Raw genomic sequence first — 22,251 nt, 5'->3', positions numbered from 1 at the left:
CACGCACGCACGCACGCACACACACACACACACACCATTTGTCCAGTGGTTCCAGTCCACTCTCCTCTCCTGACGACTCCGAAGGTTCCGTCTCCCAGTCGTTCACACAGCTGTAGCTCCGCCTCTCGGATCAGACAGGTCAGGGCTGCCCCCATCCCATCGCTGGACGGGGTTAACCCTTCAAACACCAGGCACAATAAGAGTTAATATAATATAATTATGCGAGTTAGTGTAACAGTATAACTTTACGTCGTCCCCTCGCCCCGCCACGGGCGCGAACCAGGGACCCTCTGCACACATCAACAACAGTCACCCACGAAGCAGCGTTACCCATCGCTCCACAAAAGCCGTGGCCCTTGCTGAGCAAGGGGCAACCCTACTTAATGTCTCAGAGCAAGTGACGTAACTGGTTGAAATGCTACTAGCGCGCACCCGCTAACTAGCTAGCCATTTCACATCCGTTACATTAGCATACTCCAATTATAACTCCGTACAACAATATTGTTTATACTGTAGTTCACAAATAAGCATGAGTAGGTCAGAATCTTATCAATTATAAAAGTAACCTTGAGTAAGTAATACATCAAACACACACACACCTGGAGTTGTTAAGTTGGGCAACGCCCCCCGGAGCTGCTGGGGGTCCAAGTCAGAGTCAGTTCGTTTCCCTGGAAACACCTGCTGGCCCAAACACAGAGACTACTGCTCAGAGTGACTATATATATATACACATACATACAGTTGAAGTCTGAAGTTTCATATACCTTAGCCAAATACATTTAAACTCAGTTTCTCACAATTCCTGACATTTAATCCAAGTAAAAATCCCTGTTTTAGGTCAGTTAGGATCACCACTTTATTTTAAGAATATGAAATGTCAGAATATTAGTAGAGAGAATGATTTATTTCAACTGTTATTTTTTTCATCACATTCCCAGTGGGTCAGAAGTTTACATACACTCAATTAGTATTTGGTAGCATTGCCTTTAAATTGTTTAACTTGGGTCAAACGTTTCGGGTAGCCTTCCACAAGCTTCCCACAATAAGTTGGGTGAATTCTGGCCCATTCCTCCTGACAGAGCTGGTGTAACTGAGTCAGGTTTGTAGGTCTCCTTGCTTGCACACGCTTTTTCAGTTCTGCCCACAAATTTTCTATAGGATTGAGGTCAGGGCTTTGTGATGGCCACTCCAATACCTTGACTTTGTTGTCCTTAAGCCATAACTTTGGAAGTATGCTTGGGATCACTGTCCATTTGGAAGATCCATATCCACATAATTTTCCTATCTCAATATGCCATCTATTTTGTGAAGTGCACCAGTCCCTCCTGCAGCAAAGCACCCCCACAACATGAAGCTGCCACCCCCATGCTTCACGGTTGGGATGGTGTTCTTCGACTTGCAAGCCTCCCCCTTTTTCCTCCAAACATAACGATGGTCATTATGGCCAAACAGTTCTATTTTTGTTTCATCAGACCAGAGGACATTTCTCCAAAAAATACGATCTTTGTCCCCATGTGCAGTTGCAAACCGTAGTCTGGCTTTTTTTATGGCGGTTTTGGAGCAGTGCCTTCTTCCTTGCTGAGCGTTTCAGGTTATGTCGATATACGACTCGTTTTTACTGTGGATATAGATACTTTTGTACATGTTTCCTCCAGCATCTTCACAAGGTCCTTTGCTGTTGTTCTGTGATTGATTTGCACTTTTCGCACCAAAGTACGTTCATCTCTTGGAGACAGAACGCGTCTCCTTCCTGAGCGGTATGACGACTGCGTGGTCCCATGGTGTTTATACTTGCATACTATTGTTTGAACAGATGAATGTGGTACCTTCCGGCGTTTGGAAATTGCTCCCAAGGATGAACTAGACTTGTGGAGCTATTCCATTTTCTTCTGAGGTCTTGGCTGATTTATTTTGAAGGTAGGCCTCAAAATACATCCACAGGTACAACTCCAATTGACTCAAATGATGTCAATTAGCCTAACAGAAGCTTCTAAAGCAATGACATAATTTTCTGGAATTTTCCAAGCTGTTTAAAGGCACAGTCAACTTAGTGTATGTAAACATCTGACCCACTGGAATTGTGATACAGTGAATTATAAGTGAAATAATCTGTCTGTAAACAATTGTTGGAAAAATTTGTTGTGTCATGCACAAAGTAGATGTCCTAACCGACTTGCCAAAACTATAGTTTGTTAACAAGGAATTTGTGGAGTGGTTAAAAAAACAAGTTTTAATGACTCCAACCTAAGTGTATGTAAACTTCCGACTTCAACTGTACATACATACATACATACATACATACATACATACATACATACATACATACATACATACATACATACATACATACATACATACATACATACAGTATATCACAAAAGTGAGTACACCCCTCACATTTCTGTAAATATTTGAGTATATCTTTTCATGTGACAACACTGAAGAAATGACACTTTGCTACAATGTAAAGTAGTGAGTGTACAGCTTGTATAACAGTGTAAATTTGCTGTCCCCTCAAAATAACTCAACACACAGCCATTAATGTCTAAACCGCTGGCAACAAAAGTGAGTACACCCCTAAGTGAAAATGTCCAAATTGGGCCCAAAGTGTCAATATTTTGTGTGGCCACCATAATTTTCCAGCACTGCCTTAACCCTCTTGGGCATGGAGTTCACCAGAGCTTCACAGGTTGCCACTGGAGTCCTCTTCCACTCCTCCATGACGACATCACGGAGCTGGTGGATGTTAGAGACCTTGCACTCCTCCACCTTCCATTTGAGGATGCCCCACAGATGCTCAATAGGGTTTAGGTCTGGAGACATGCTTGGCCAGTCCATCACCTTTACCCTCAGCTTCTTTAGCAAGCAGTGGTCGTCTTGGAGGTGTGTTTGGGGTCGTTATCATGTTGGAATACTGCCCTGCGGCCCAGTCTCCGAAGGGAGGGGATCATGCTCTGCTTCAGTATGTCACAGTACATGTTGGCATTCATGGTTCCCTCAATAAACTGTAGCTCCCCAGTGCCGGCAGCACTCATGCAGTCCCAGACCATGACACTCCCACCACTATGCTTGACTGTAGGCAAGACACACTTGTCTTTGTACTCCTCACCTGGTTGCCGCCACACACGCTTGACCGCATCTGAACCAAATAAGTTTATCTTGGTCTCATCAGACCACAGGACATGGTTCCAGTAATCCATGTCCTTAGTCTGCTTGTCTTCAGCAAACTGTTTGCTGGCTTTCTTGTGCATCATCTTTAGAAGAGGCTTCCTTCTGGGACGACAGCCATGCAGACCAATTTGATGCAGTGTACGGCGTATGGTCTGAGCACTGACAGGCTGACCCCCCACCCCTTCAACCTCTGCAACAATGCTGGCAGCACTCATACGTCTATTTTATTTTATTTGTATTTTATTTATTTCACCTTTATTTAACCAGGTCGGCAAATTGAGAACACGTTCTCATTTACAATTGTGACCTGGCCAAGATAAAGGAAAGCAGTTCGACACATACAACAACACATAGTTACACATGGAGTAAAACAAACATACAGTCAATAATACAGTGAAAAATAAGTCTATATACAATGTGAGCAAGTGAAGTGAGATAAGGGAGGTGAAGGCAAACAAAATATATATATAAATAAATAAAAATATAAAAAAAGGCCATGGTGGCGAAGTAAATACACTGCTCAAAAAAATAAAGGGAACACTTAAACAACACAATGTAACTCCAAGTCAATCACACTTCTGTGAAATCAAACTGTCCACTTAGGAAGCAACACTGATTGACAATAAATTTCACATGCTGTTGTGCAAATAGAATAGACAAAAGGTGGAAATTATAGGCAATTAGCAAGACACCCCCAAAAAAGGAGTGATTCTGCAGGTGGTGACCACAGACCACTTCTCAGTTCCTATGCTTCCTGGCTGATGTTTTGGTCACTGTTGAATGCTGGCGGTGCTCTCACTCTAGTGGTAGCATGAGACGGAGTCTACAACCCACACAAGTGGCTCAGGTAGTGCAGTTCATCCAGGATGGCACATCAATGCGAGCTGTGGCAAAAAGGTTTGCTGTGTCTGTCAGCGTAGTGTCCAGAGCATGGAGGCGCTACCAGGAGACAGGCCAGTACATCAGGAGACATGGAGGAGGCCGTAGGAGGGCAACAACCCAGCAGCAGGACCGCTACCTCCGCCTTTGTGCAAGGAGGTGCACTGCCAGAGCCCTGCAAAATGACCTCCAGCAGACCACAAATGGAGGGCTGTGCGGCCCCACAAAGAAATGCCACCCCACACCATGACTGACTCATCGCCAACCGATGGCGGTTAAGATATCGTTTATGACCTTGAGCGTGGCTGAGGTGCACCCATGACCAGCTCTGAAACCAGATTGCATAGCGGAGAAGGTATGGTGGGATTCGAAATGGTCAGTAATCTGTTTGTTGACTTGGCTTTCGAAGACCTTAGAAAGGCAGGGTAGGATAGATATAGGTCTGTAGCTGTTTGGGTCAAGAGTGTCCCCCCCCTTTGAAGAGGGGGGATTTCCCAAAGACAACCTCTGGATATGACGCTGAGCACGTGCACTCAACTTCTTTGGTCGACCATGGCGAGGCCTGTTCTGAGTGGAACCTGTCCAGTTAAACTGTATGGTCTTGGCCACCGTGCTGCAGCTCAGTTTCAGGGTCTTGGCAATCTTCTTATAGCCCAGGCCACCTTTATGTAGAGCAACAATTCTTTTTTTCAGATCCTCAGAGAGGTCTTTGCCATGAGGTGCCATGTTGAACTTCCAGTGACCAGTCAGTATGAGGGAGTGTGAGAGCGATGACACCAAATTTCACACACCTGCTCCCCATTCACACCTGAGACCTTGTAACACTAACGAGTCACATGACACCGGGGAGGGAAAATGGCTAATTGGGCCCAATTTGGACATTTTCACTTAGGGGTGTACTCACTTTTGTTGCCAGCAGTTTAGACATTAATGGCTGTGTGTTGAGTTATTTTGAGGGGACAGCAAATTTACACTGTTATACAAGCTGTACACTCACTACTTTACATCGTAGCAAGGTGTCATTTCTTCAGTGTTGTCACATGAAAAGATATACTCAAATATTTACAAAAATGTGAGGAGTGTACTCACTTTTGTGACATACATACATACATACATACATACATACATACATACATACATACATACATACATACATACATACATACATACATACATACATACACACACACACACACAGTACAGCTAAGAGGGATTCAAACTCACTGTGTGCTGTACCTTGCTCATCCAGGACTTGCGTTTATAGAGAGCTCTCCTCCTCTTGACTGCCTCCCAAAGCCTCCTCTGTCCTGCAACACACAGAGAATACATAACACACCATCAGCCTCCTCTGTCCTGCAACACACAGAGAATACATAACACACCATCAGCCTCCTCTGTCCTGCAACACACAGAGAATACATTACACACCGTCAGCCTCCTCTGTCCTGCAACACACAGAGAATACATAACACACCGTCAGCCTCCTCTGGCCTGCAACACACAGAGAATACATAACACACCATCAGCCTCCTCTGGCCTGCAACACACAGAGAATACATAACACACCATCAGCCTCCTCTGTCCTGCAACACACAGAGAATACATTACACACCGTCAGCCTCCTCTGGCCTGCAACACACAGAGAATACATAACACACCGTCAGCCTCCTCTGGCCTGCAACACACAGAGAATACATTACACAATGTCAGCCTCTGGCCTGCAACACACAGATAATACATTACACACCGTCAGCCTCCTCTGTACTGCAACACACATAGAATACATTACACACTGTCAGCCTCCTCTGGCCTGCAACATACAGAGAATACATTACATACTGCCAGCCTCCTCTGTCCTGCAACACACAGAGAATACATTACACACTGCCAGCCTCCTCTGTCCTGCAACACACAGAGAATACATTACATACTGCCAGCCTCCTCTGGCAAACTGCCACCCCATCCCCTGGTTAAAGGACAGAGAACAGAACAGGGTGTAGAGGAGATGCAATAAGGCATATTATGACCTCGTTGTGACTGTGTTATGACATCGTTGTGACCGTGTTATGACATCGTTGTGACTGTGTTATGACATCGTTGTGACCGTGTTATGACCTCGTTGTGACTGTGTTATGACCTCGTTGTGACCGTGTTATGACATCGTTGTGACTGTGTTATGACATCGTTGTGACCGTGTTATGACCTCGTTGTGACCGTGTTATGACATCGTTGTGACCGTGTTATGACATCGTTGTGACCGTGTTATGACATCGTTGTGACCGTGTTATGACATCGTTGTGACTGTGTTATGACCTCGTTGTGACCGTGTTATGACCTCGTTGTGACTGTGTTATGACCTCGTTGTGACTGTGTTATGACCTCGTTGTGACTGTTATTACCGTTTCTGGAGGAATATACTTTGAACTTTCCTTGATTTTTTAAATATGTTATACTCTACACACCTGGCCTCCCCATGCCGATCTTCTCCAGGTCTTCATTCTTGACGTAGTCGAAGTGTGACAGGCGCGTCACGTTCAGCTCATCACGAATACGCAGGAAGTACTGCTGCAGCTGAACGTCTGTTAACAGATCTACCAACCACTCTGTCCCCTCCTCCGTCATCTACACACACACACGCGCACACACACGCACAGTCAATAAACTTACAACTAAATCAACCAGTCTCTAACACAGTATATAAAATACTTTACCATCTCTTCTTCCCCTCTCTCCTTCATTAATCCCTCCTTCCTCTCTTCCTTCTTTTCCTCCTCCTCTTCTCTCTCGTAGGACAGACGCTGGTACATAGAGTTCTCTGCCATGGCTGCTGCTCACCCCACACTCGTCCTACAATCTCTCCCTCGGTCCTCTATGATTTTGTCCTGGCTTCAGCCGTGTGTGTGTGTGTATGTGTGTGTGTTAGAGCAGTGTTAAATTCCTCTCTGCGTCACTCTGCTCCAAGTCTGCCCAGTGTTGATCGCCCCTCACACACACCAGGAGACTCCACTCTCTCCTCTCTCCATCCGTTTCTAACAGCCAAGCTAAGCTATCTATCTATCTATATACTCCCCCTTTCTCCCTCTATACTGACTCACCCCTGCACAGCACACCTCTACACCTCCCTACCCTCTCGTCTCCTCCCTACCCTCTCCATTCCTCCCTACCGTCTCTCCTCTTCCCTACCCTCTCTCCTCTTTACTCCTCCCTCCTCTCTATTCCTCCCTACCCTCTCTCCTCTCTATTCCTCCTTACCCCCTCTCCTCTATTCCTTCCTCCTCTCTATTCCTCCCTACCCTCTCTCCTCTATTCCTTCCTCCTCTCTATTTCTCCCTACCCTCTCTCCTCCTTACCCTCTGTCCTTTCTACTCCTCCCTACTACTCTCCCTTTGACTCTTAACATCCTCTGTCTACTGTTGAATAAGACAACATCCCTGGAGAGAGAGAGGAGAGAGATGCAGTTGATGCAGAGACCAGGTAACCATGACAACTCAGTGAGCTATTACCATCCTGAGTGATCCATCCTTGTCACTCACTGACAGGACCAGTGAGTGACAAGTGGGTACTGTGCATATCAGAGGGTAAGAGGGAGACTGAGAAATGGAAGAAGATGATGCCAATTATTCTCCCCTCTTGGACTCATTCAGCTCAACACCTGTGAGGTGTGAACACACACAACAAACCACCACACGCACACACACACTAAATGATTGGAGAAATAGTTACTCTCGGTCTGTCTTATTGAGGGCACTCTGAATATCGAAAGCTAAATATAGCCTGTATTCCTCTTCTCTCTGGATTATCAAACAGCACTGCAGTGCAGACTTCTGTTGCTATAGGGAAAATACAGTACTCTACCTTCTCTCTTGTTAAATACCCATACATGACCCTAGACTAAATAACAGAGATGCGCATAGAATCTAACATGTACACTTCGGCTTATCTACTAATCGATTGAAATGTTAAACATAATATGTCGCATCAGTGGACCATACAGACACTGATTAGCCTCTTAATAAATGTACCCTAATTAGTGACAAAGATCTGAATCAAGATAACCGTATAGTTCATGCCGGCGCTCAGAGAGATGGAGAAAGAGTCTCCCTATTTTCTCAACCTTGCCAAAACTCGCCTTAATCGGTTGTTTTCACCTTGGTAACAGAAGCACCCGATTGATTCCTGTCGGTTTTCTCTTCTCTCTGTTAATTCCTGGTAGCGTGTTTCTGGGATTAATGGCGTTGCGTCACCGCGTCAACTACGGTACGTTCCAGGCCGCAAACATTGCAGCGGCCAACGCGCTGCACAAATGATCGATTGGGTAGATTAGCTGCTTTTAGCAACGCTAGTGTTTACGCGTTGCTATGATTTACATACTAGTGTTGCTAGAAATTAGTTTGAACATAAACGGAAGCCAGAAATTAAATAACATTTCACTCTGCTGATTGTAAGGTTGGTCCTTTTGCAGGGGGTAAATTGATAAAAAACATCTAACAGAATGTAAATTCAACTGCCTTTCCAAATGTGGGTCTGTTGTTGGCCCACTTCCTCTCCGTTTACCTCGTCAAAAGAAAAATCCTGCACATGCGCCAAATCTGCACAAAAAAAGCAAGAATTTGTGGGGCTTTTTTTTGACATGGGGTAAACAGAAAATAACTGCATGGGTCTACAACAGACCCAGGTTTAGAAATTCTGTTTTATGTTCCATTAGATGTATACTGCATAAGGACCAAGCCTACACACAATCGACAGACTGAGTTGAAATATAATTTTATTTAACTACAGGCGGGCGACACATTTTTGGTGCCAATTCCCAGCAACACTAGTGTGTAAATACTAGCGTTGCTAAAAGCAGCTAGGCTATTCGTGATTTGATAGTTTGCTAACCACCACAATTAATGATCAATAACCACACACACACACATTCCAGTATGCTAAGCCAAAAGGTTTATTGAAGCGCAACAGAAAAATAGAACTTAACAGTACAAAAACCTCTAAAAAGCACCCATACTCTGTCCTCTACAGCATTGTAACACACACCAAGTGAGTGGTAGAACAGTTAGATGAACGTGTATGAGTTCAGACTAGCACTGACAAGTCTAACAGAAATGTTACTAGTTACCTGATTGACAGTGTGATCAATAATCAAAAGAACAATATTATTTAGCAGACAGCTACAACAGGAGTTTCAGTGTCTGATAATTCACTGCATGGGAAAATACACAGGAATAGAATCCTATTGGCCTGAATGGGAATACCTGTTGTAGGGATTGCATTTCTAAGTGAAAATACAGTAACATGCCGTAGGACGCACAGGAGGTTGGTGGGACTTTAATTGGGGAGGACGGGCTCGTGGTAATGGCTGAAGCAGAATGGTATCAAACATGGTTTCTATGCCATTCCATTCGCTCCGTTCCAGCCATTATTATGAGCCAGCCCACCCTCAGCAACCGAGAACTGGTAGGTAGGACTTATCCATTACAAGTAGTTCAGAGGGGAACAAGAGCAGTAGCAGGTCACACACAGAAAGACATATTAGACTGTGAACACAAAGAAAAATATAGTTCTAAAACTCTGGGAAACACTGTTCCCGATAAGTTACTCCACCCTTCAGTGAAATATGGGAGTCACTGCCCCCGATACATACAAACATACACTGGTAGGTAAAAACTACCATCAACGCTTGTCATTATGGAAGACACTGCTCCCGATAATGGTTCAGATCAGAAATATAAACTGCTCCAAAATAAGACTGGTAAACAGAAATGGCTCTTTTGCTGCCTGAATGATATTATTTCAGGATATAAAACTCTATATAAACTATATAAAGCTCCTTTAATAAATTCAGCTAAAAGAGGTGAGATTTGAGCCTGTTTTCCTTGATGTTGCATCTGAAATGACACCCTATTCAGTTCACTACTTTGAACCAGTCTTTTAAGACTATATATAAAACAGGGTGAAATCTCAGATGTGGCCCAGGTAGCTAGCTCTGACATGTTTAAAACATGCCAAATTCAACACTCTGAATTTAAGTGCATGCATTTCAGCCAATCAAAATGTGAGTCATGACAACCGCTGCTGTCGGGTTACTGTTTCCATAGTAGCGTGGTAGCAGCAGGTGGTGTATTTCTGTTAACAGAGTTGTGTATACAGAGAAAGTCTGAGCATCTGTAGCTGGACAGTTTTTCAGAATGTTTCATCCATATTAAAGCGGTTCCGTGTCGGTCTCAATATTAAACAGCAAGGCAAACTGAATATTTAAACTGTCATGGGACCTTGGGTGGTCAGACTGTCTGTTTACGTGACTCTGTTGCTTCAGCAGATGCTGCCGTAGTAGGAGACAGTATAACCGTCATAAGTATGGAAGGCACTGCTTCCGATAACTTTATCAAATTAAGCGATAACTTTATCAAAAGCCAAACGAACGCCTACCCGTCATAAGTCTGGAAGGCACAGCTCCCGATAACTTTATCAAATTAAACGATAACTTTATCAAAAGCCAAACGAACGCCTACCCGTCATAAGTCTGGAAGGCACAGCTCCCGATAACTTTTATAAAAAACGAAACGACATTTAAACATTTATAGTGAGCACTGGCACTGATAAATAAATAAACTCTTAACCCAAATGAACGACATGAAACTGCCATAAATCTGGAAGGCACTGCTTCCGATAACTTCATAAATATAAACAATATCTTTATCAAACTGATAACATTTATAGTGATCTCTGCCACTGATAAATAAAATATAAATAGGCTCCAAGGGGTTAGAGGTCGTCTCTGTAGTAGTGAGCAAGGCTTTAGGTTGGGGTGGGGGGGGGGTGAGATGACGAGGGATCAGCCAGTGATGTCACCAATCTCAACATTCTTCAGGAAGTCCAGTGACTGGGTCATCACTCGTTACAACAGTCACAAAGCCGTAACTACGGCTAAACCCCACTATTTCTACAATTTCTCTTCTTAACATCTGATTTTAAACCTAACCACACTGCTAACATTATGCCTAATCCTAACCTTAAAATGAAGACTAAAAAGCAAATGTTTATTTTCATGAATTTTCACAAGACAATTGACTTTGTGGCTGTGAGAAATAGTGACAACCCAGTGACTGACACTGGAAGGACCAACTTGAAAACAGTACTTCCTGGTGTCCGTTATGACATAATCCCCCCCGACAAATCCCTCGTTATCTAATCCTGGGTTTTAAAGTGAACAAGGATGAGGCTGAACCCCCTGACACACACACACACACACACACACACACACACACACACACACACACACACACACAGTTAGACCGTGTTAGATCTGGTTGTCGCTGTCCCAGACGTTTCCAGAGAGAGCATTGGCACAACCCTGTAGTGTCCAGGTGGCCAGGGCCAGCTGGGTCCGCAGTGCCTCCCTGTCCTCCCCCTCCAACATGGCTGCCATGGTGTGGGAACCCTGGCCAAACAGCAGGTGGCGGAACGGAACCTCCTTGGGGGAGACAAATGGTGAGAGGAGGTTGTGTTCCACCTGGGCAGAGAGAGGAGAATCCAATGTTAGATTATGAATCAAGCCAGAACCACTACTAATCAACTTCTGTTCACTATAAAACGGGAGCCGTATGGCCTTGATCGGTTTAGATGACACGGGTTTGTGTGTATATGTGTGTCTCACCCTCATGATGCGGTCGTTGATGTTGTGGCAGGCCTGTATGTCAGTGAGGTCGGTGTTGAGTAGTTCGGTGTTGAGGTCAGTAGCAGCTCTACTATAGGACCCCAAGGCCATGATGAGCCAACGAGCTGACAGACCCTCGGCAGAACCATCCTGTAACACAACAACATAATTAGGGCTGTGCTCAAAAACAACAACTACAATGTCAACAAAATCAACCACAAAAACAAACCCGGGTGACTTGTTTGAGGCGCCGGTTTATGTTGACCACCGATTGGCCGAGAACCTTCCTGTAGCGTTGCACGTCCAGACGCAGCACGTGATCGTGGACCAGTCGTAACGCCAGCTGACCTGCGACCAATCCCGCCCCAGTGGCTATGAAACCAAGGCGATGGGAGGTGGCGAAACCAAGGTATTCCTTGTTGTCAAAAGAGGTGCCGTAGTGAGGGTAGACCTACAACACAGACACACATGGAGACAATGTTAGATCTATCTAGGTTACCCACCCCTGTGGTTATCGAACCATCTGTAAACACATCCAAACCTGACAGTGTGTGTCTCACCTCCTGAGAGACGAAGCGGAAGGAGAGAGAGGGGATTCCAGAGAAGGCCAGGAACGGATATGCAGAGTCTTCCATCTGCATGGGCGTAAACCTGATATCACACACACCACACATTAGACCTACTGTACACATGTTTGGTGTGATATATCATTGGAGTGATAGGTGAGGTGTACTCACACTGCCTTCTCAAAGTTGACTCCAGACACCTGATCATACAGAGACTTCCCAGACTCTCCAAAACCAATGGGATTCTTCACCTCCTTCATGGTGCTTTCCAGAAGGCTGTGTAGCAGGGGACTGGCAGACGCTTTGACAGCATAATTTCCTGAGGACCACATCCACACATGCATATTAAAAATATACTTTATGAAGTATTTTGGTGGTGTGTGTGTACACACTCACCTGTTACTACTCCGTCCAGGCTGATGTAGGTGACAGCTCTTCTGTCCAGAGAGGAGAGGTAACCCTGAAGAGGAACACACATGGCATTAAATATCACACACTGCTACTTTAGAGGCTGGTCCAATCAGTGCCGCCCAGCGACATATTTTTCTCATCAAATGCCGTTAGCTGAAACACTGCCTTATCCCGAAGAGGAACTTTCCACCCATAGAGCGTGTGTGCAGTGCTCACCTCCAGCCACTCTGTAGCTCCAACACTGCCGTACTCTCCTGCACTCCAACTGGCAAACACCAGACTCCTCCTGGGACGGAAACCATCTACACACACAGATGTCAGAATGCGTGCGTGTTAATGCATTGGTGCGTGCGTGTTTCAATGCACTGGTGCGTGTGTGTGTGTGTGTGTCAATGCATTGGTGCGTGTGTGTGTGACAATGCATTGGTGCGTGCGTGTTTCAATGCACTGGTGCGTGTGTGTGTTAATGCACTGGTGCGTGTGTGTGTTAATGCACTGGTGCGTGTGTGTGTTAATGCACTGGTGTGTGTGTGTGTTAATGCACTGGTGTGTGTGTGTGTGTCAATGCATTGGTGCGTGCGTGTTTCAATGCACTGGTGCGTGTGTGTGTGTCAATGCATTGGTGCGTGTGTGTGTGTGTGTGTCAATGCATTGGTGCGTGTGTGTGTGACAATGCATTGGTGCGTGCGTGTTTCAATGCATTGGTGCGTGTGTGTGTGTGTGTGTCAATGCATTGGTGCGTGTGTGTGTGACAATGCATTGGTGCGTGCGTGTTTCAATGCATTGGTGCGTGTGTGTGTGACAATGCATTGGTGCGTGTGTGTGTCAATGCATTGGTATGTGTGTGCGTGTCAATGCATTGGTGTGTGTGTGTGTCAATGCATTGGTGTGTGTGTGTCAATGCATTGGTGCGTGCGTGTTTCAATGCATTGGTGCGTGCGTGTTTCAATGCATTGGTGCGTGCGTGTGTCAATGCATTGGTGCGTGTGTGTGTGTCAATGCACTGGTGCGTGTGTGTGTGTGTCAATGCATTGGTGCGTGTGTGTGTTAATGCACTGGTGCGTGTGTGTGTTAATGCACTGGTGCGTGTGTGTGTTAATGCACTGGTGCGTGTGTGTGTTAATGCACTGGTGCGTGTGTGTGTTAATGCATTGGTGCGTGTGTGTGTTAATGCATTGGTGCGTGTGTGTGTGTTAATGCACTGGTGCGTGTGTGTGTTAATGCACTGGTGCGTGTGTGTTAATGCAATGGAGCGTGTGTGTGTTAATGCATTGGTGTGTGTGTGTTAATGCATTGGTGTGTGTGTGTTAATGCATTGGTGTGTGTGTGTTAACGTATTAATGTGTGTTACCTGTGTGCACCATCTCAGACACAGCTCTAGCCAGCTCCAGCAGCAGTGTGGTCCCGACAGTGGCTTTAGCGTAGCCTGGACCCCACGCATCCCTCTGAGCCCCCAGTACCACGTACCGATCTACACACGAGAAAATTAACACAAAACCCTGTCACTAGTACAAACACTGTGCATAGAGATGAAACATTGCTCCTAAAACTGTAGTGTTCATAGATAGCCCACTCAAAAAGACTGCGTGCCTCGGTTGGAAAGTGCATTGTGTTAACCACGCCATGGTCCTAGGCTCGATTCCTGCTGGGGTCACACACATACCTGGCTCTGTGAAGCCCTTGATGACTCCAAAGACGTTGTGTATCTCAGTGTCCTGCAGCACGTTGTTCACCTCCACTGTGACATCCTCACTACTGACCCCTCCCAGGGTGTACTTCACATTGTCCAGGTTTCCTTTAAAACTGGGAGGAGAATCAGGCCCACCTATACGTCTGGGGAGAGACAGACACACAGTTAGGTAGGTAGGTAGGTGTATGTGTGTGTGTGTGTGTGTGAGAGGTCTTACTTTAGTATCTTGACAGCAGTCTGAGCAGTAATGCTTTGGGCCAGTATATTGGGCAGACCAGAGGACTGGGTGGGAGGGAACTGGGTGTGGTTGAACGAGGGGAACCCTGGAGTATAGGGGTCTCCAGAACCTAGATGGACCTACAGGAGAACGTCACACAATCAGAGCTACGACATCAGAACTAAAGGGCTGCAGTTGAAGCAGCACCTCTGGATCACGCTCAGTAATCATCACTAAATAAGATTCACTCTGGAGTGGTGTGTGTGTGTGCTCACATGTCCATATAGTTCAGTAGTTTGATTCTTGTGTTCGGAGTAAATCAACACAGCAGATACTCCCAATGCAGCTACATTAGCCACCTGAAACACAAACACAGGTAAGAACACCAAAATCCATTGTTACATATTGTATCGCGCGCGCGTACACACACACACACACACACACACACACACACACACACACACACACACCTGCTGTGCCAGGCTGATCTGTCCTGAAGCTCTCAGTAGAATCACGGTGCCATTCAGCCCAACCTTCAGAGTCTGTAGCAGTGCCAAGTCCTCCTGTCTCCCATAGTTACCATACACCGCCTTGCCCTGCAGACACACAAAACAGATCCCCCTTGTGAGATTCAGGCAACAACTGTGATTGCAAACATTAAGTGGCAGAAAATATGTTACAACATGTTCCTTTCCAAGCATTTAACCTTAGATTATATTGGGCCAAAATATCAAAAGATCATCAGTCAATGTGAACATTGATTGGCTGACCTTAGCTTTTCCTGTGGCGCTATAGGCCAGATAGCCCTTAGGCTGGCACACCTCATCTTGGCCAATCAGTACACGGTTTGGCTTCTCACTGTGGGGAAAGGGGATTGGAGGGGAGACCGTTAGACGCAGAGTGGAATTTTGCGCGTGTGTGTACGAGACCGAGTATGTGTGTGTACGAGTACCTGTTGGGCGTCTGTAGTTGGACATAGTGTATGTCAGTCCAGGGCTCCATCTCCAGACTCTTAAAGCTTTCCAACACATGATTTCCCAGAATGTTGTCGCCAGTGCTCCCCGCTGTGTGATCTGTCTGTTCAACATCACTGCACAGAGACAGAAAGAGAGACAGAGAAAGTCAGAGAGAGACAGACAGAGAGAGAAACCGACAGAAAGAAAGACAGACAGTAAGAGAGAGAGAGGCAGGACAGTTCACTTAATTAGTCTTTTCAGGTGTGTGTGTACCTCAGTCTGCTGTTGAAGGCGTCAGGAGTCAGTCTCCGCGCCAGCAGGCTGGTGATGTCGGTCCAGGATAGAGCGTATTCTACTACAGCCTCCTTAGCCACGCGAACTTCCTGTTCAGAATCACAAGGGATTGGCTCCTGGAGAGTAGAACGGTGGCTCACATAGCCAATCAGATAACCTGAAACAGAGACGAGGCAGGGATTGGTTAAAGAGAGAGAAGGTTTGTTTTGCATCACCCAGTTCCCTGGTGGGTGGGTGTAGATTTTACTTTAGTACCAATGGAATGGTCTAAAAAACGCAAACTCCACCCACCCGGGGCACCGGGCAATGCAAGACGAATTTGCGCAGGGAGCAAGGACGAGTGTGACAAAGACATAAGAGAGAGTGAAGAAGACTATGCACCAATGATGAAGATAAAGATTCCAAGGGCCAGGTAACACACGTTGTGGTAGTTCCGCTTGGGGCGGGGTCTGTAGGAGGGCGAGCCCCCTGGTTGGCCTGCCTGCTCAGAGGGGGCGTGGTCATCTATGTCATCAGACAGCTTCACCTCCACATGGCTCTCTCCGTCTGACTGCAGAGTGAAGGGGCTGTACCGCTCACTCTTAAACTACACACACAAAAGAAAGTGAGGGATAGAAAATAGAGAAATTATGTGTTTGTTGGGGTCTGAGGCCAATATTGTGTGCGTGTATGAGAGATGCTCACCATTTTGGAAAGCGACGACCTCACTTGATTAATAGTTGCTGCCATGGTAAATCTGGAGGAGAGAGAAGCAGTGAGAGGGAGGTAGAAGACCGAGTGAGAAGGGCGTTGAAAGAAACAGGGAAGGTTAGTCTAAAGTCATTTTTGGACTTATATCCTCATTCCGTTCCTCTCCCTTCTCCCTGAAGTTATATAAAGCCAACTCGTGCTATAGTAAACTAATAACTGCCATAGTAGACTAATAGCTGCCATAGCTAGGTTATTTATCATCAAATATGATTACGTAGTACCCGTCTTGACTGCATCAAACCGGGAGAAGTTAGTTAAGGTAGCTAACGTTAGCTAGCTAGGCTAACTGAGGCTGCAGTGCCTGCGCTTTCTGATCCTACAGTTACAAATAACTCCATTCTGAATATTAAGTAGCCTGCCTGTTGGCTCTTGGTCAATGTAGCCTATCCTTCTCCTTTTAATTCTGTCATTTTAAGTCCTTCTTTCATTGATTAAATATCTCCTTACTTTTGCCACGCGAGGCTCTATGCAGCCTATTGCCAATGTGATAACTAATGATTGGCCAACAACAAGCTACCATGCTCCACTCTCGTGTAAAGCAAGAGCAATTGCATAAATTATTAAATTCATCTCTCTCTCTCTACTGCAGCATTCCTGTTCGGATCTGTAAAGGCCCTTCCAGACAAGTCAGCTAAAATGACATATACCCGAGATCTGTGACAATCATATCAGATCCAACCCAGAACCACAACATTCTTTAGAATTCTGGATCCAGACCCGCCTGAGTCCCGGATTGGGTCTGGGTATTCGAGTACAGGTGGATCCATGAAGACTTCTAGTCTGCACCTCTTCACTCCCCCTCGTGGTTTAAATCATTGGATTGGTGTAAGCAATAGGCAATATAAAATTTCCAGCATGTTTAATAACACTTTAAGGTGGAGGGAATGAATAAACCCTTCATGGAGAATAGGGCTGTACTGTAGACACAAAACAGATCAGTCATTCACCGAACCAGTGATACGCATCAGGTCCAGGAATATTTGTTGTGTAAATACAGAGTTTAGTTGTGTCAAGCGCAGGTTGCTTCAGGCAGGAAGTTACAATCAAAGCCACAACTGACACAGAAATACTTCTGCTACCAACCAACATGAGGTGACGCAACACAAGAAATGATCACAGAGACACACAGGCAGACCTCTCAATCCCTTCCCCTCTCTCCCTAACCTTGCTAAGACTCAAAACTAGACCTTGGCCTTCTCTCACACTGGAGACAAAACACACACACAAATAACAAAACCTGAGAAACTGATCTGGGGCAAGGCTAAGAAACTGACGGCATCAACTGAAAATGATGTATCTTTAATCTGCCTCTGTGGGGGGGCGTAGCCAAGTCAGAACCAGGAAACTATACATCAAATCAAATCAAAATCAAATCAAATTTATTAGTCACATACACATGGTTAGCAGATGTTAATGCGAGTGTAGCGAAATGCTTGTGCTTCTGGTTCCGACAATGCAGTAATAACAACAAGTAATCTAACCTAACAATTCCGCAACTACTAATATGTACATAAAGATATATGAATGAGTGATGGTACAGACGGCATAGGCAAGGTGCAGTAGATGGTATAGAGTACGGTATATACCTATGAGATGAGTACTGTAGGGTATGTAAACATAAAGTGGCATAGTTTAAAGTGGCTAGTGGTACATGTATTACATAAAGATGGCAAGATGCAGTAGATGATATAGAGTACAGTATATACATATACATAAGAGATGTGTAATGTAGGGTAAGTAAACATTATATTAGGTGGCATTGTTTAAAGTGGCTGGTGGTACATTTTTACATAATTTCCATCAATTCCCATTTTTTAAGGTGGCTGGAGCTGAGTCAGTTTGTTGGCAGCGGCCGCTAAATGTTAGTGGTGGCTGTTTAACAGTCTGATGGCCTTGAGATAGAAGCTGTTTTTCAGTCTCTCGGTCCCTGCTTGGATGCACCTGTACTGACCTCGCCTTCTGGATGATAGCGGGGTGAACAGGTAGTGGCTTGGGTGGTTGTTGTCCTTGATGATCTTTATGGCCTTCCTGTGACATCGGGTGGTGTAGGTGTCCTGGAGGGCAGGTAGTTTGCCCCGGGTGATGCGTTCTGCCGACCTCACTACCCTCTGGAGAGCCTTACGGTTGTGTGCGGAGCAGTTGCCGTACCAGGCGGTGATACAGCCCGACAGGATGCTCTCGATTGTGCATCTGTAGAAGTTTGTGAGTGCTTTTGGTGACAAGCCGAATTTCTTCAGCCTCCTGAGGTTGAAGAGAAGCTGCTGCGCCTTCTTCACAACGCTGTCTGTGTGGGTGGACCAATTCAGTTTGTCCGTGATGTGTACACCGAGGAACTTAAAACTTTCCACCTTCTCCACTACTGACCCGTCGATGTGGATAGGGGGGAGCTCCCTCTGCTGTTTCCTGAAGTCCACAATCATCTCCTTTGTTTTGTTGACGTTGAGTGTGAGGTTATTTTCCTGACACCACACTCCGAGGGCCCTCACCTCCTCCCTGTAGGCCGTCTCGTCGTTGTTGGTAATCAAGCCTACCACTGTAGTGTCGTCCGCAAACTTGATGATTGAGTTGGAGGCGTGCATGGCCACGCAGTCGTGGGTGAACAGGGAGTACAGGAGAGGGCTCAGAACGCACCCTTGTGGGGCCCCAGTGTTGAGGATCAGCGGGGTGGAGATGTTGTTACCTACCCTCACCACCTGGGGGCGGCCCGTCAGGAAGTCCAGGACCCAGTTGCACAGGGCGGGGTCGAGGCCCAGGGTCTCGAGCCTGATGACGAGTTTGGAGGGTACTATGGTGTTAAATGCTGAGCTGTAGTCGATGAACAGCATTCTCACATAGGTATTCCTCTTGTCCAGATGGGTTAGGGCAGTGTGCAGTGTGGTTGCGATTGCGTCGTCTGTGGACCTATTGGGTCGGTAAGCAAATTGGAGTGGGTCTAGGGTGTCCGGTAGGGTGGAGGTGATATGGTCCTTGACTAGTCTCTCAAAGCACTTCATGATGACGGAAGTGAGTGCTACGGGGCGGTAGTCGTTTAGCTCAGTTACCTTAGCTTTCTTGGGAACAGGAACAATGGTGGCCCTCTTGAAGCATGTGGGAACAGCAGACTGGGCTAAGGATTGATTGAATATGTCCGTAAACACACCAGCCAGCTGGTCTGCGCATGCTCTGAGGACGCGGCTGGGAATGCCGTCTGGGCCTGCAGCCTTGCGAGGGTTAACACGTTTAAATGTTTTACTCACCTCGGCTGCAGTGAAGGAGAGCCCGCAGGTTTTGGTAGTGGGCCGTGACAGTGGCACTGTATTATCCTCAAAGCGGGCAAAAAAGGTATTTAGCCTGTCTGGGAGCAAGACATCCTGATCCGCGACGGGGCTGCTTTTCTTTTTGTAATCCGTGATAGACTGTAGACCCTGCCACATACCCCTTGTGTCTGAGCTGTTGAATTGCGATTCAATTTTGTCTCTGTACTGGGACTTAGCCTGTTTAATAGCCTTGCGGAGAGAATAGCTACACTGTGTGTATTCGGTCATGTTTCCGGTCACCTTGCCCTGGTTAAAAGCAGTGGTTCGCGCTTTCAGTTTCACGCGAATGCTGCCGTTAATCCACGGTTTCTGGTTTGGGAATGTTTTAATCGTTGCTCTGGGTACGACATCGTCAATGCACTTCCTAATGAACTCGCTCACCGAATCTGCATATTCATCATTGTTGTTGTTGGACGCCGTGCGGAACATATTCCAATCCGCGTGATCAAAGCAGTCTTGAAGCGTGGATTCAGATTGGTCGGACCAGCGTTGAACAGACCTGAGCGCGGGAGCTTGTAGTTTTAATTTCTGTTTGTAGGCTGGAATCAACAAAATGGAGTCGTGGTCAGCTTTTCCGAAAGGAGGGCGGGGGAGGGCCTTATATGCGTCGCGGAAGTTAGTATAACAATGGTCCAGAGTTTTGCCAGCCCTGGTCGGACAATCGATGTGCTGATAGAATTTAGGGAGTTTTGTTTTTAGATTAGCCTTGTTAAAATCCCCAGCTACGATGAATGCAGCCTCAGGGTGTGTGGTTTCCAGTTTACAGAGAGTCAGATAGAGTTCGTTCAGGGCCATCGATGTGTCTGCTTGGGGGGGAATATATACGGCTGTGATTATGACCGAAGTGAATTCCCTTGGTAGATAATGCGGTCTACATTTGATTGTGAGGAGTTCTAGATCAGTTCTAGATACATGCATTTCTCCCGCCGTTTCATTGTGGTTGGCAAGAGAACAGACACCCATCAGAAACAGTTCGACGCCCAAATACACACACCCATCACAAACAGTTTTACATCCAAACACACACACCCACCATGGGTGTCACAAGTATAGCACACTTAAGACATTTTTATATTTTAGTCATTCTTATGCAAAGCGACTTACAAGTTAAACAAACAATTTTTTAAAGTGCCTCGCTCAAAGGCACATCTACACATTTTTCACCTAGTCGGCTCTGGGATTAGAGGCTTTAGAGAACCAGGACCCTTATACCAAATATACAGACACACTTTTTTGAATCATGACAAAGTAATCCCCATCTTCTTCATCATGTCCAGCTAAATCAGTTTATGTTAGCTAATAATAATTATAATGAGATGTCTCTCTCATGGCTACATTATGTATGATATTTCCTATGGTTGCTAACACTACACACACGTCAGCAGAGATAATTTATAGTATGGCTTAGACAGCCCTAACTATACCATCAAGGTCAAAGCTGGCACTTCCTGGTCGTCAATGACTGTGCACATAGAGGAAGCCATTGCTATGAAAGTAATCTGCCAGATGTCCATAGAAAGACTTCTACACCAATTTACGACCAAACTACAATTTAACAGTGCATATTGAAATACTGTATTAGGAGCAAGCTAAAAGACGTAGCTAGTTTGATTAGAGGCGGAGACGGTTTAAGACGTCTATGGCAAGGACATCGTATTGACTGGCAGGCCTGGCTAAAGCGACCATGTTGCTTTTATGGCTAACTTACCCTGACTAATAATAACCATAACATAGACAACTAGCTACATTATTCTTTTCATGTCTGTCATTATGACAACTTGAAATTGATTTATCGATAAAATGCTAGCTAGCTATAGTTAACTTTAACTAGCTAACGTTGCAGACAGACAGACACAGTAGCTAACCTCGATGCAACCAATAGTTTTTACAGTCCAGCACAATGTAAAAACCCTCTTGGTTGCGTCGAAGCTAATTTATAGCTAAGTCAGCTCAGTTATCTACAGCTTATCAGTAGATAAAAACAAAGCAATAAAAGTGACTGTTGAATAAAACTATATTTAGTTAGCTAGCTTGCTACACAGTCATATTCTCACCTCTCTCCGCCGATCCACGTACTCTGCTTCCTTCACTCGAACTGGCAACCTTCACTGGATGAGTGCTTGTTGGTACTTCCGGTATGTCGTACAGTACCGCTGCCGCCAAAAAATGATGGAACGAAATGGATTTTGGCTGACATTCTGCAAATTCTCTCATCGATCTAACATTTGATGTCAATAGTTTTCTGTTCCCAAAACTAAAATATGTTATGTACAGAGTCAACTAAAGTTTGTAGACTTTACATTTTGCAAGTTTTAAAAAATCGCGTTGTTCAGGAGTGCAAAGGTGAATTGAGTTATTGCGCACATT

General features: G+C 45.5%; 2 protein-coding genes across 8 annotated transcripts in view; both read right to left on the bottom strand.

Moving 5' to 3' along the window:
- LOC129823176 (activated CDC42 kinase 1-like) overlaps nt 1-8,595 on the bottom strand; it is a 22,815-nt gene extending 14,220 nt beyond the window's left edge. For 2 of the 6 annotated variants that reach the window (XM_055881988.1, XM_055881991.1), the window contains exons 1-6: nt 8,199-8,595; nt 6,762-7,481; nt 6,513-6,672; nt 5,275-5,357; nt 600-681; nt 36-178 (exon numbers count right to left, since the gene is read on the bottom strand). In XM_055881988.1, coding sequence (XP_055737963.1) covers nt 36-178; nt 600-681; nt 5,275-5,357; nt 6,513-6,672; nt 6,762-6,872 — 579 coding nt within the window. In that variant the 5' untranslated portion in view covers nt 6,873-7,481; nt 8,199-8,595. The remainder of the gene's footprint in view (nt 1-35; nt 179-599; nt 682-5,274; nt 5,358-6,512; nt 6,673-6,761; nt 7,482-8,198) is intronic. The other 4 variants (XM_055881989.1, XM_055881993.1, XM_055881990.1 and 1 more) reach the window with 2 other exon arrangements.
- Nucleotides 8,596-8,974: 379 nt separating this feature from the next.
- LOC129823174 (transferrin receptor protein 1-like) lies at nt 8,975-22,044 on the bottom strand. 2 transcript variants are annotated; one of them, XM_055881987.1, is made up of 19 exons: nt 21,939-22,044; nt 16,523-16,574; nt 16,220-16,424; nt 15,818-15,995; nt 15,541-15,678; nt 15,359-15,446; nt 15,059-15,184; nt 14,864-14,947; nt 14,589-14,728; nt 14,345-14,514; nt 14,033-14,152; nt 12,898-12,983; nt 12,667-12,730; nt 12,442-12,589; nt 12,265-12,355; nt 11,934-12,155; nt 11,705-11,854; nt 11,337-11,560; nt 8,975-11,300 (listed from the first exon to the last, which is right to left on the bottom strand). In XM_055881987.1, exons 2-18 carry the CDS (start codon nt 16,565-16,567, stop codon nt 11,348-11,350), a joined length of 2,268 nt encoding a protein of 755 aa, XP_055737962.1. In that variant the 5' UTR covers nt 16,568-16,574; nt 21,939-22,044; the 3' UTR covers nt 8,975-11,300; nt 11,337-11,347. The 2 variants fall into 2 exon arrangements, with proteins under 2 accessions (XP_055737962.1, XP_055737961.1); XM_055881986.1 differs by having other exon boundaries at nt 8,975-11,560.
- Between the last annotated feature and the right edge of the window lie 207 nt (nt 22,045-22,251).

The sequence above is a fragment of the Salvelinus fontinalis genome, chromosome 25, assembly GCF_029448725.1.
Source record: "Salvelinus fontinalis isolate EN_2023a chromosome 25, ASM2944872v1, whole genome shotgun sequence".
Taxonomy (NCBI): domain Eukaryota; kingdom Metazoa; phylum Chordata; class Actinopteri; order Salmoniformes; family Salmonidae; genus Salvelinus; species Salvelinus fontinalis.
Note: the sequence above shows the minus strand (reverse complement) of the source record. Positions and strands in the feature narration are given on the sequence as shown.

Bases quoted from the DNA above. Each gene is read 5' to 3' on its own strand.
- LOC129823174 (XM_055881986.1), bottom strand. From the start codon at position 16,567: ATGGCAGCAACTATTAATCAAGTGAGGTCGTCGCTTTCCAAAATG. The intron at 15,996-16,219 runs GTGCATAGTCTT...TCTCTGTTTCAG, and splicing joins AATCTTTATCTTCATCATTG to GTTATCTGATTGGCTATGTG. The intron at 12,984-14,032 runs GTAACACACATT...CTGTGTGTGTAG, and splicing joins GTCTGAGATGGTGCACACAG to ATGGTTTCCGTCCCAGGAGG.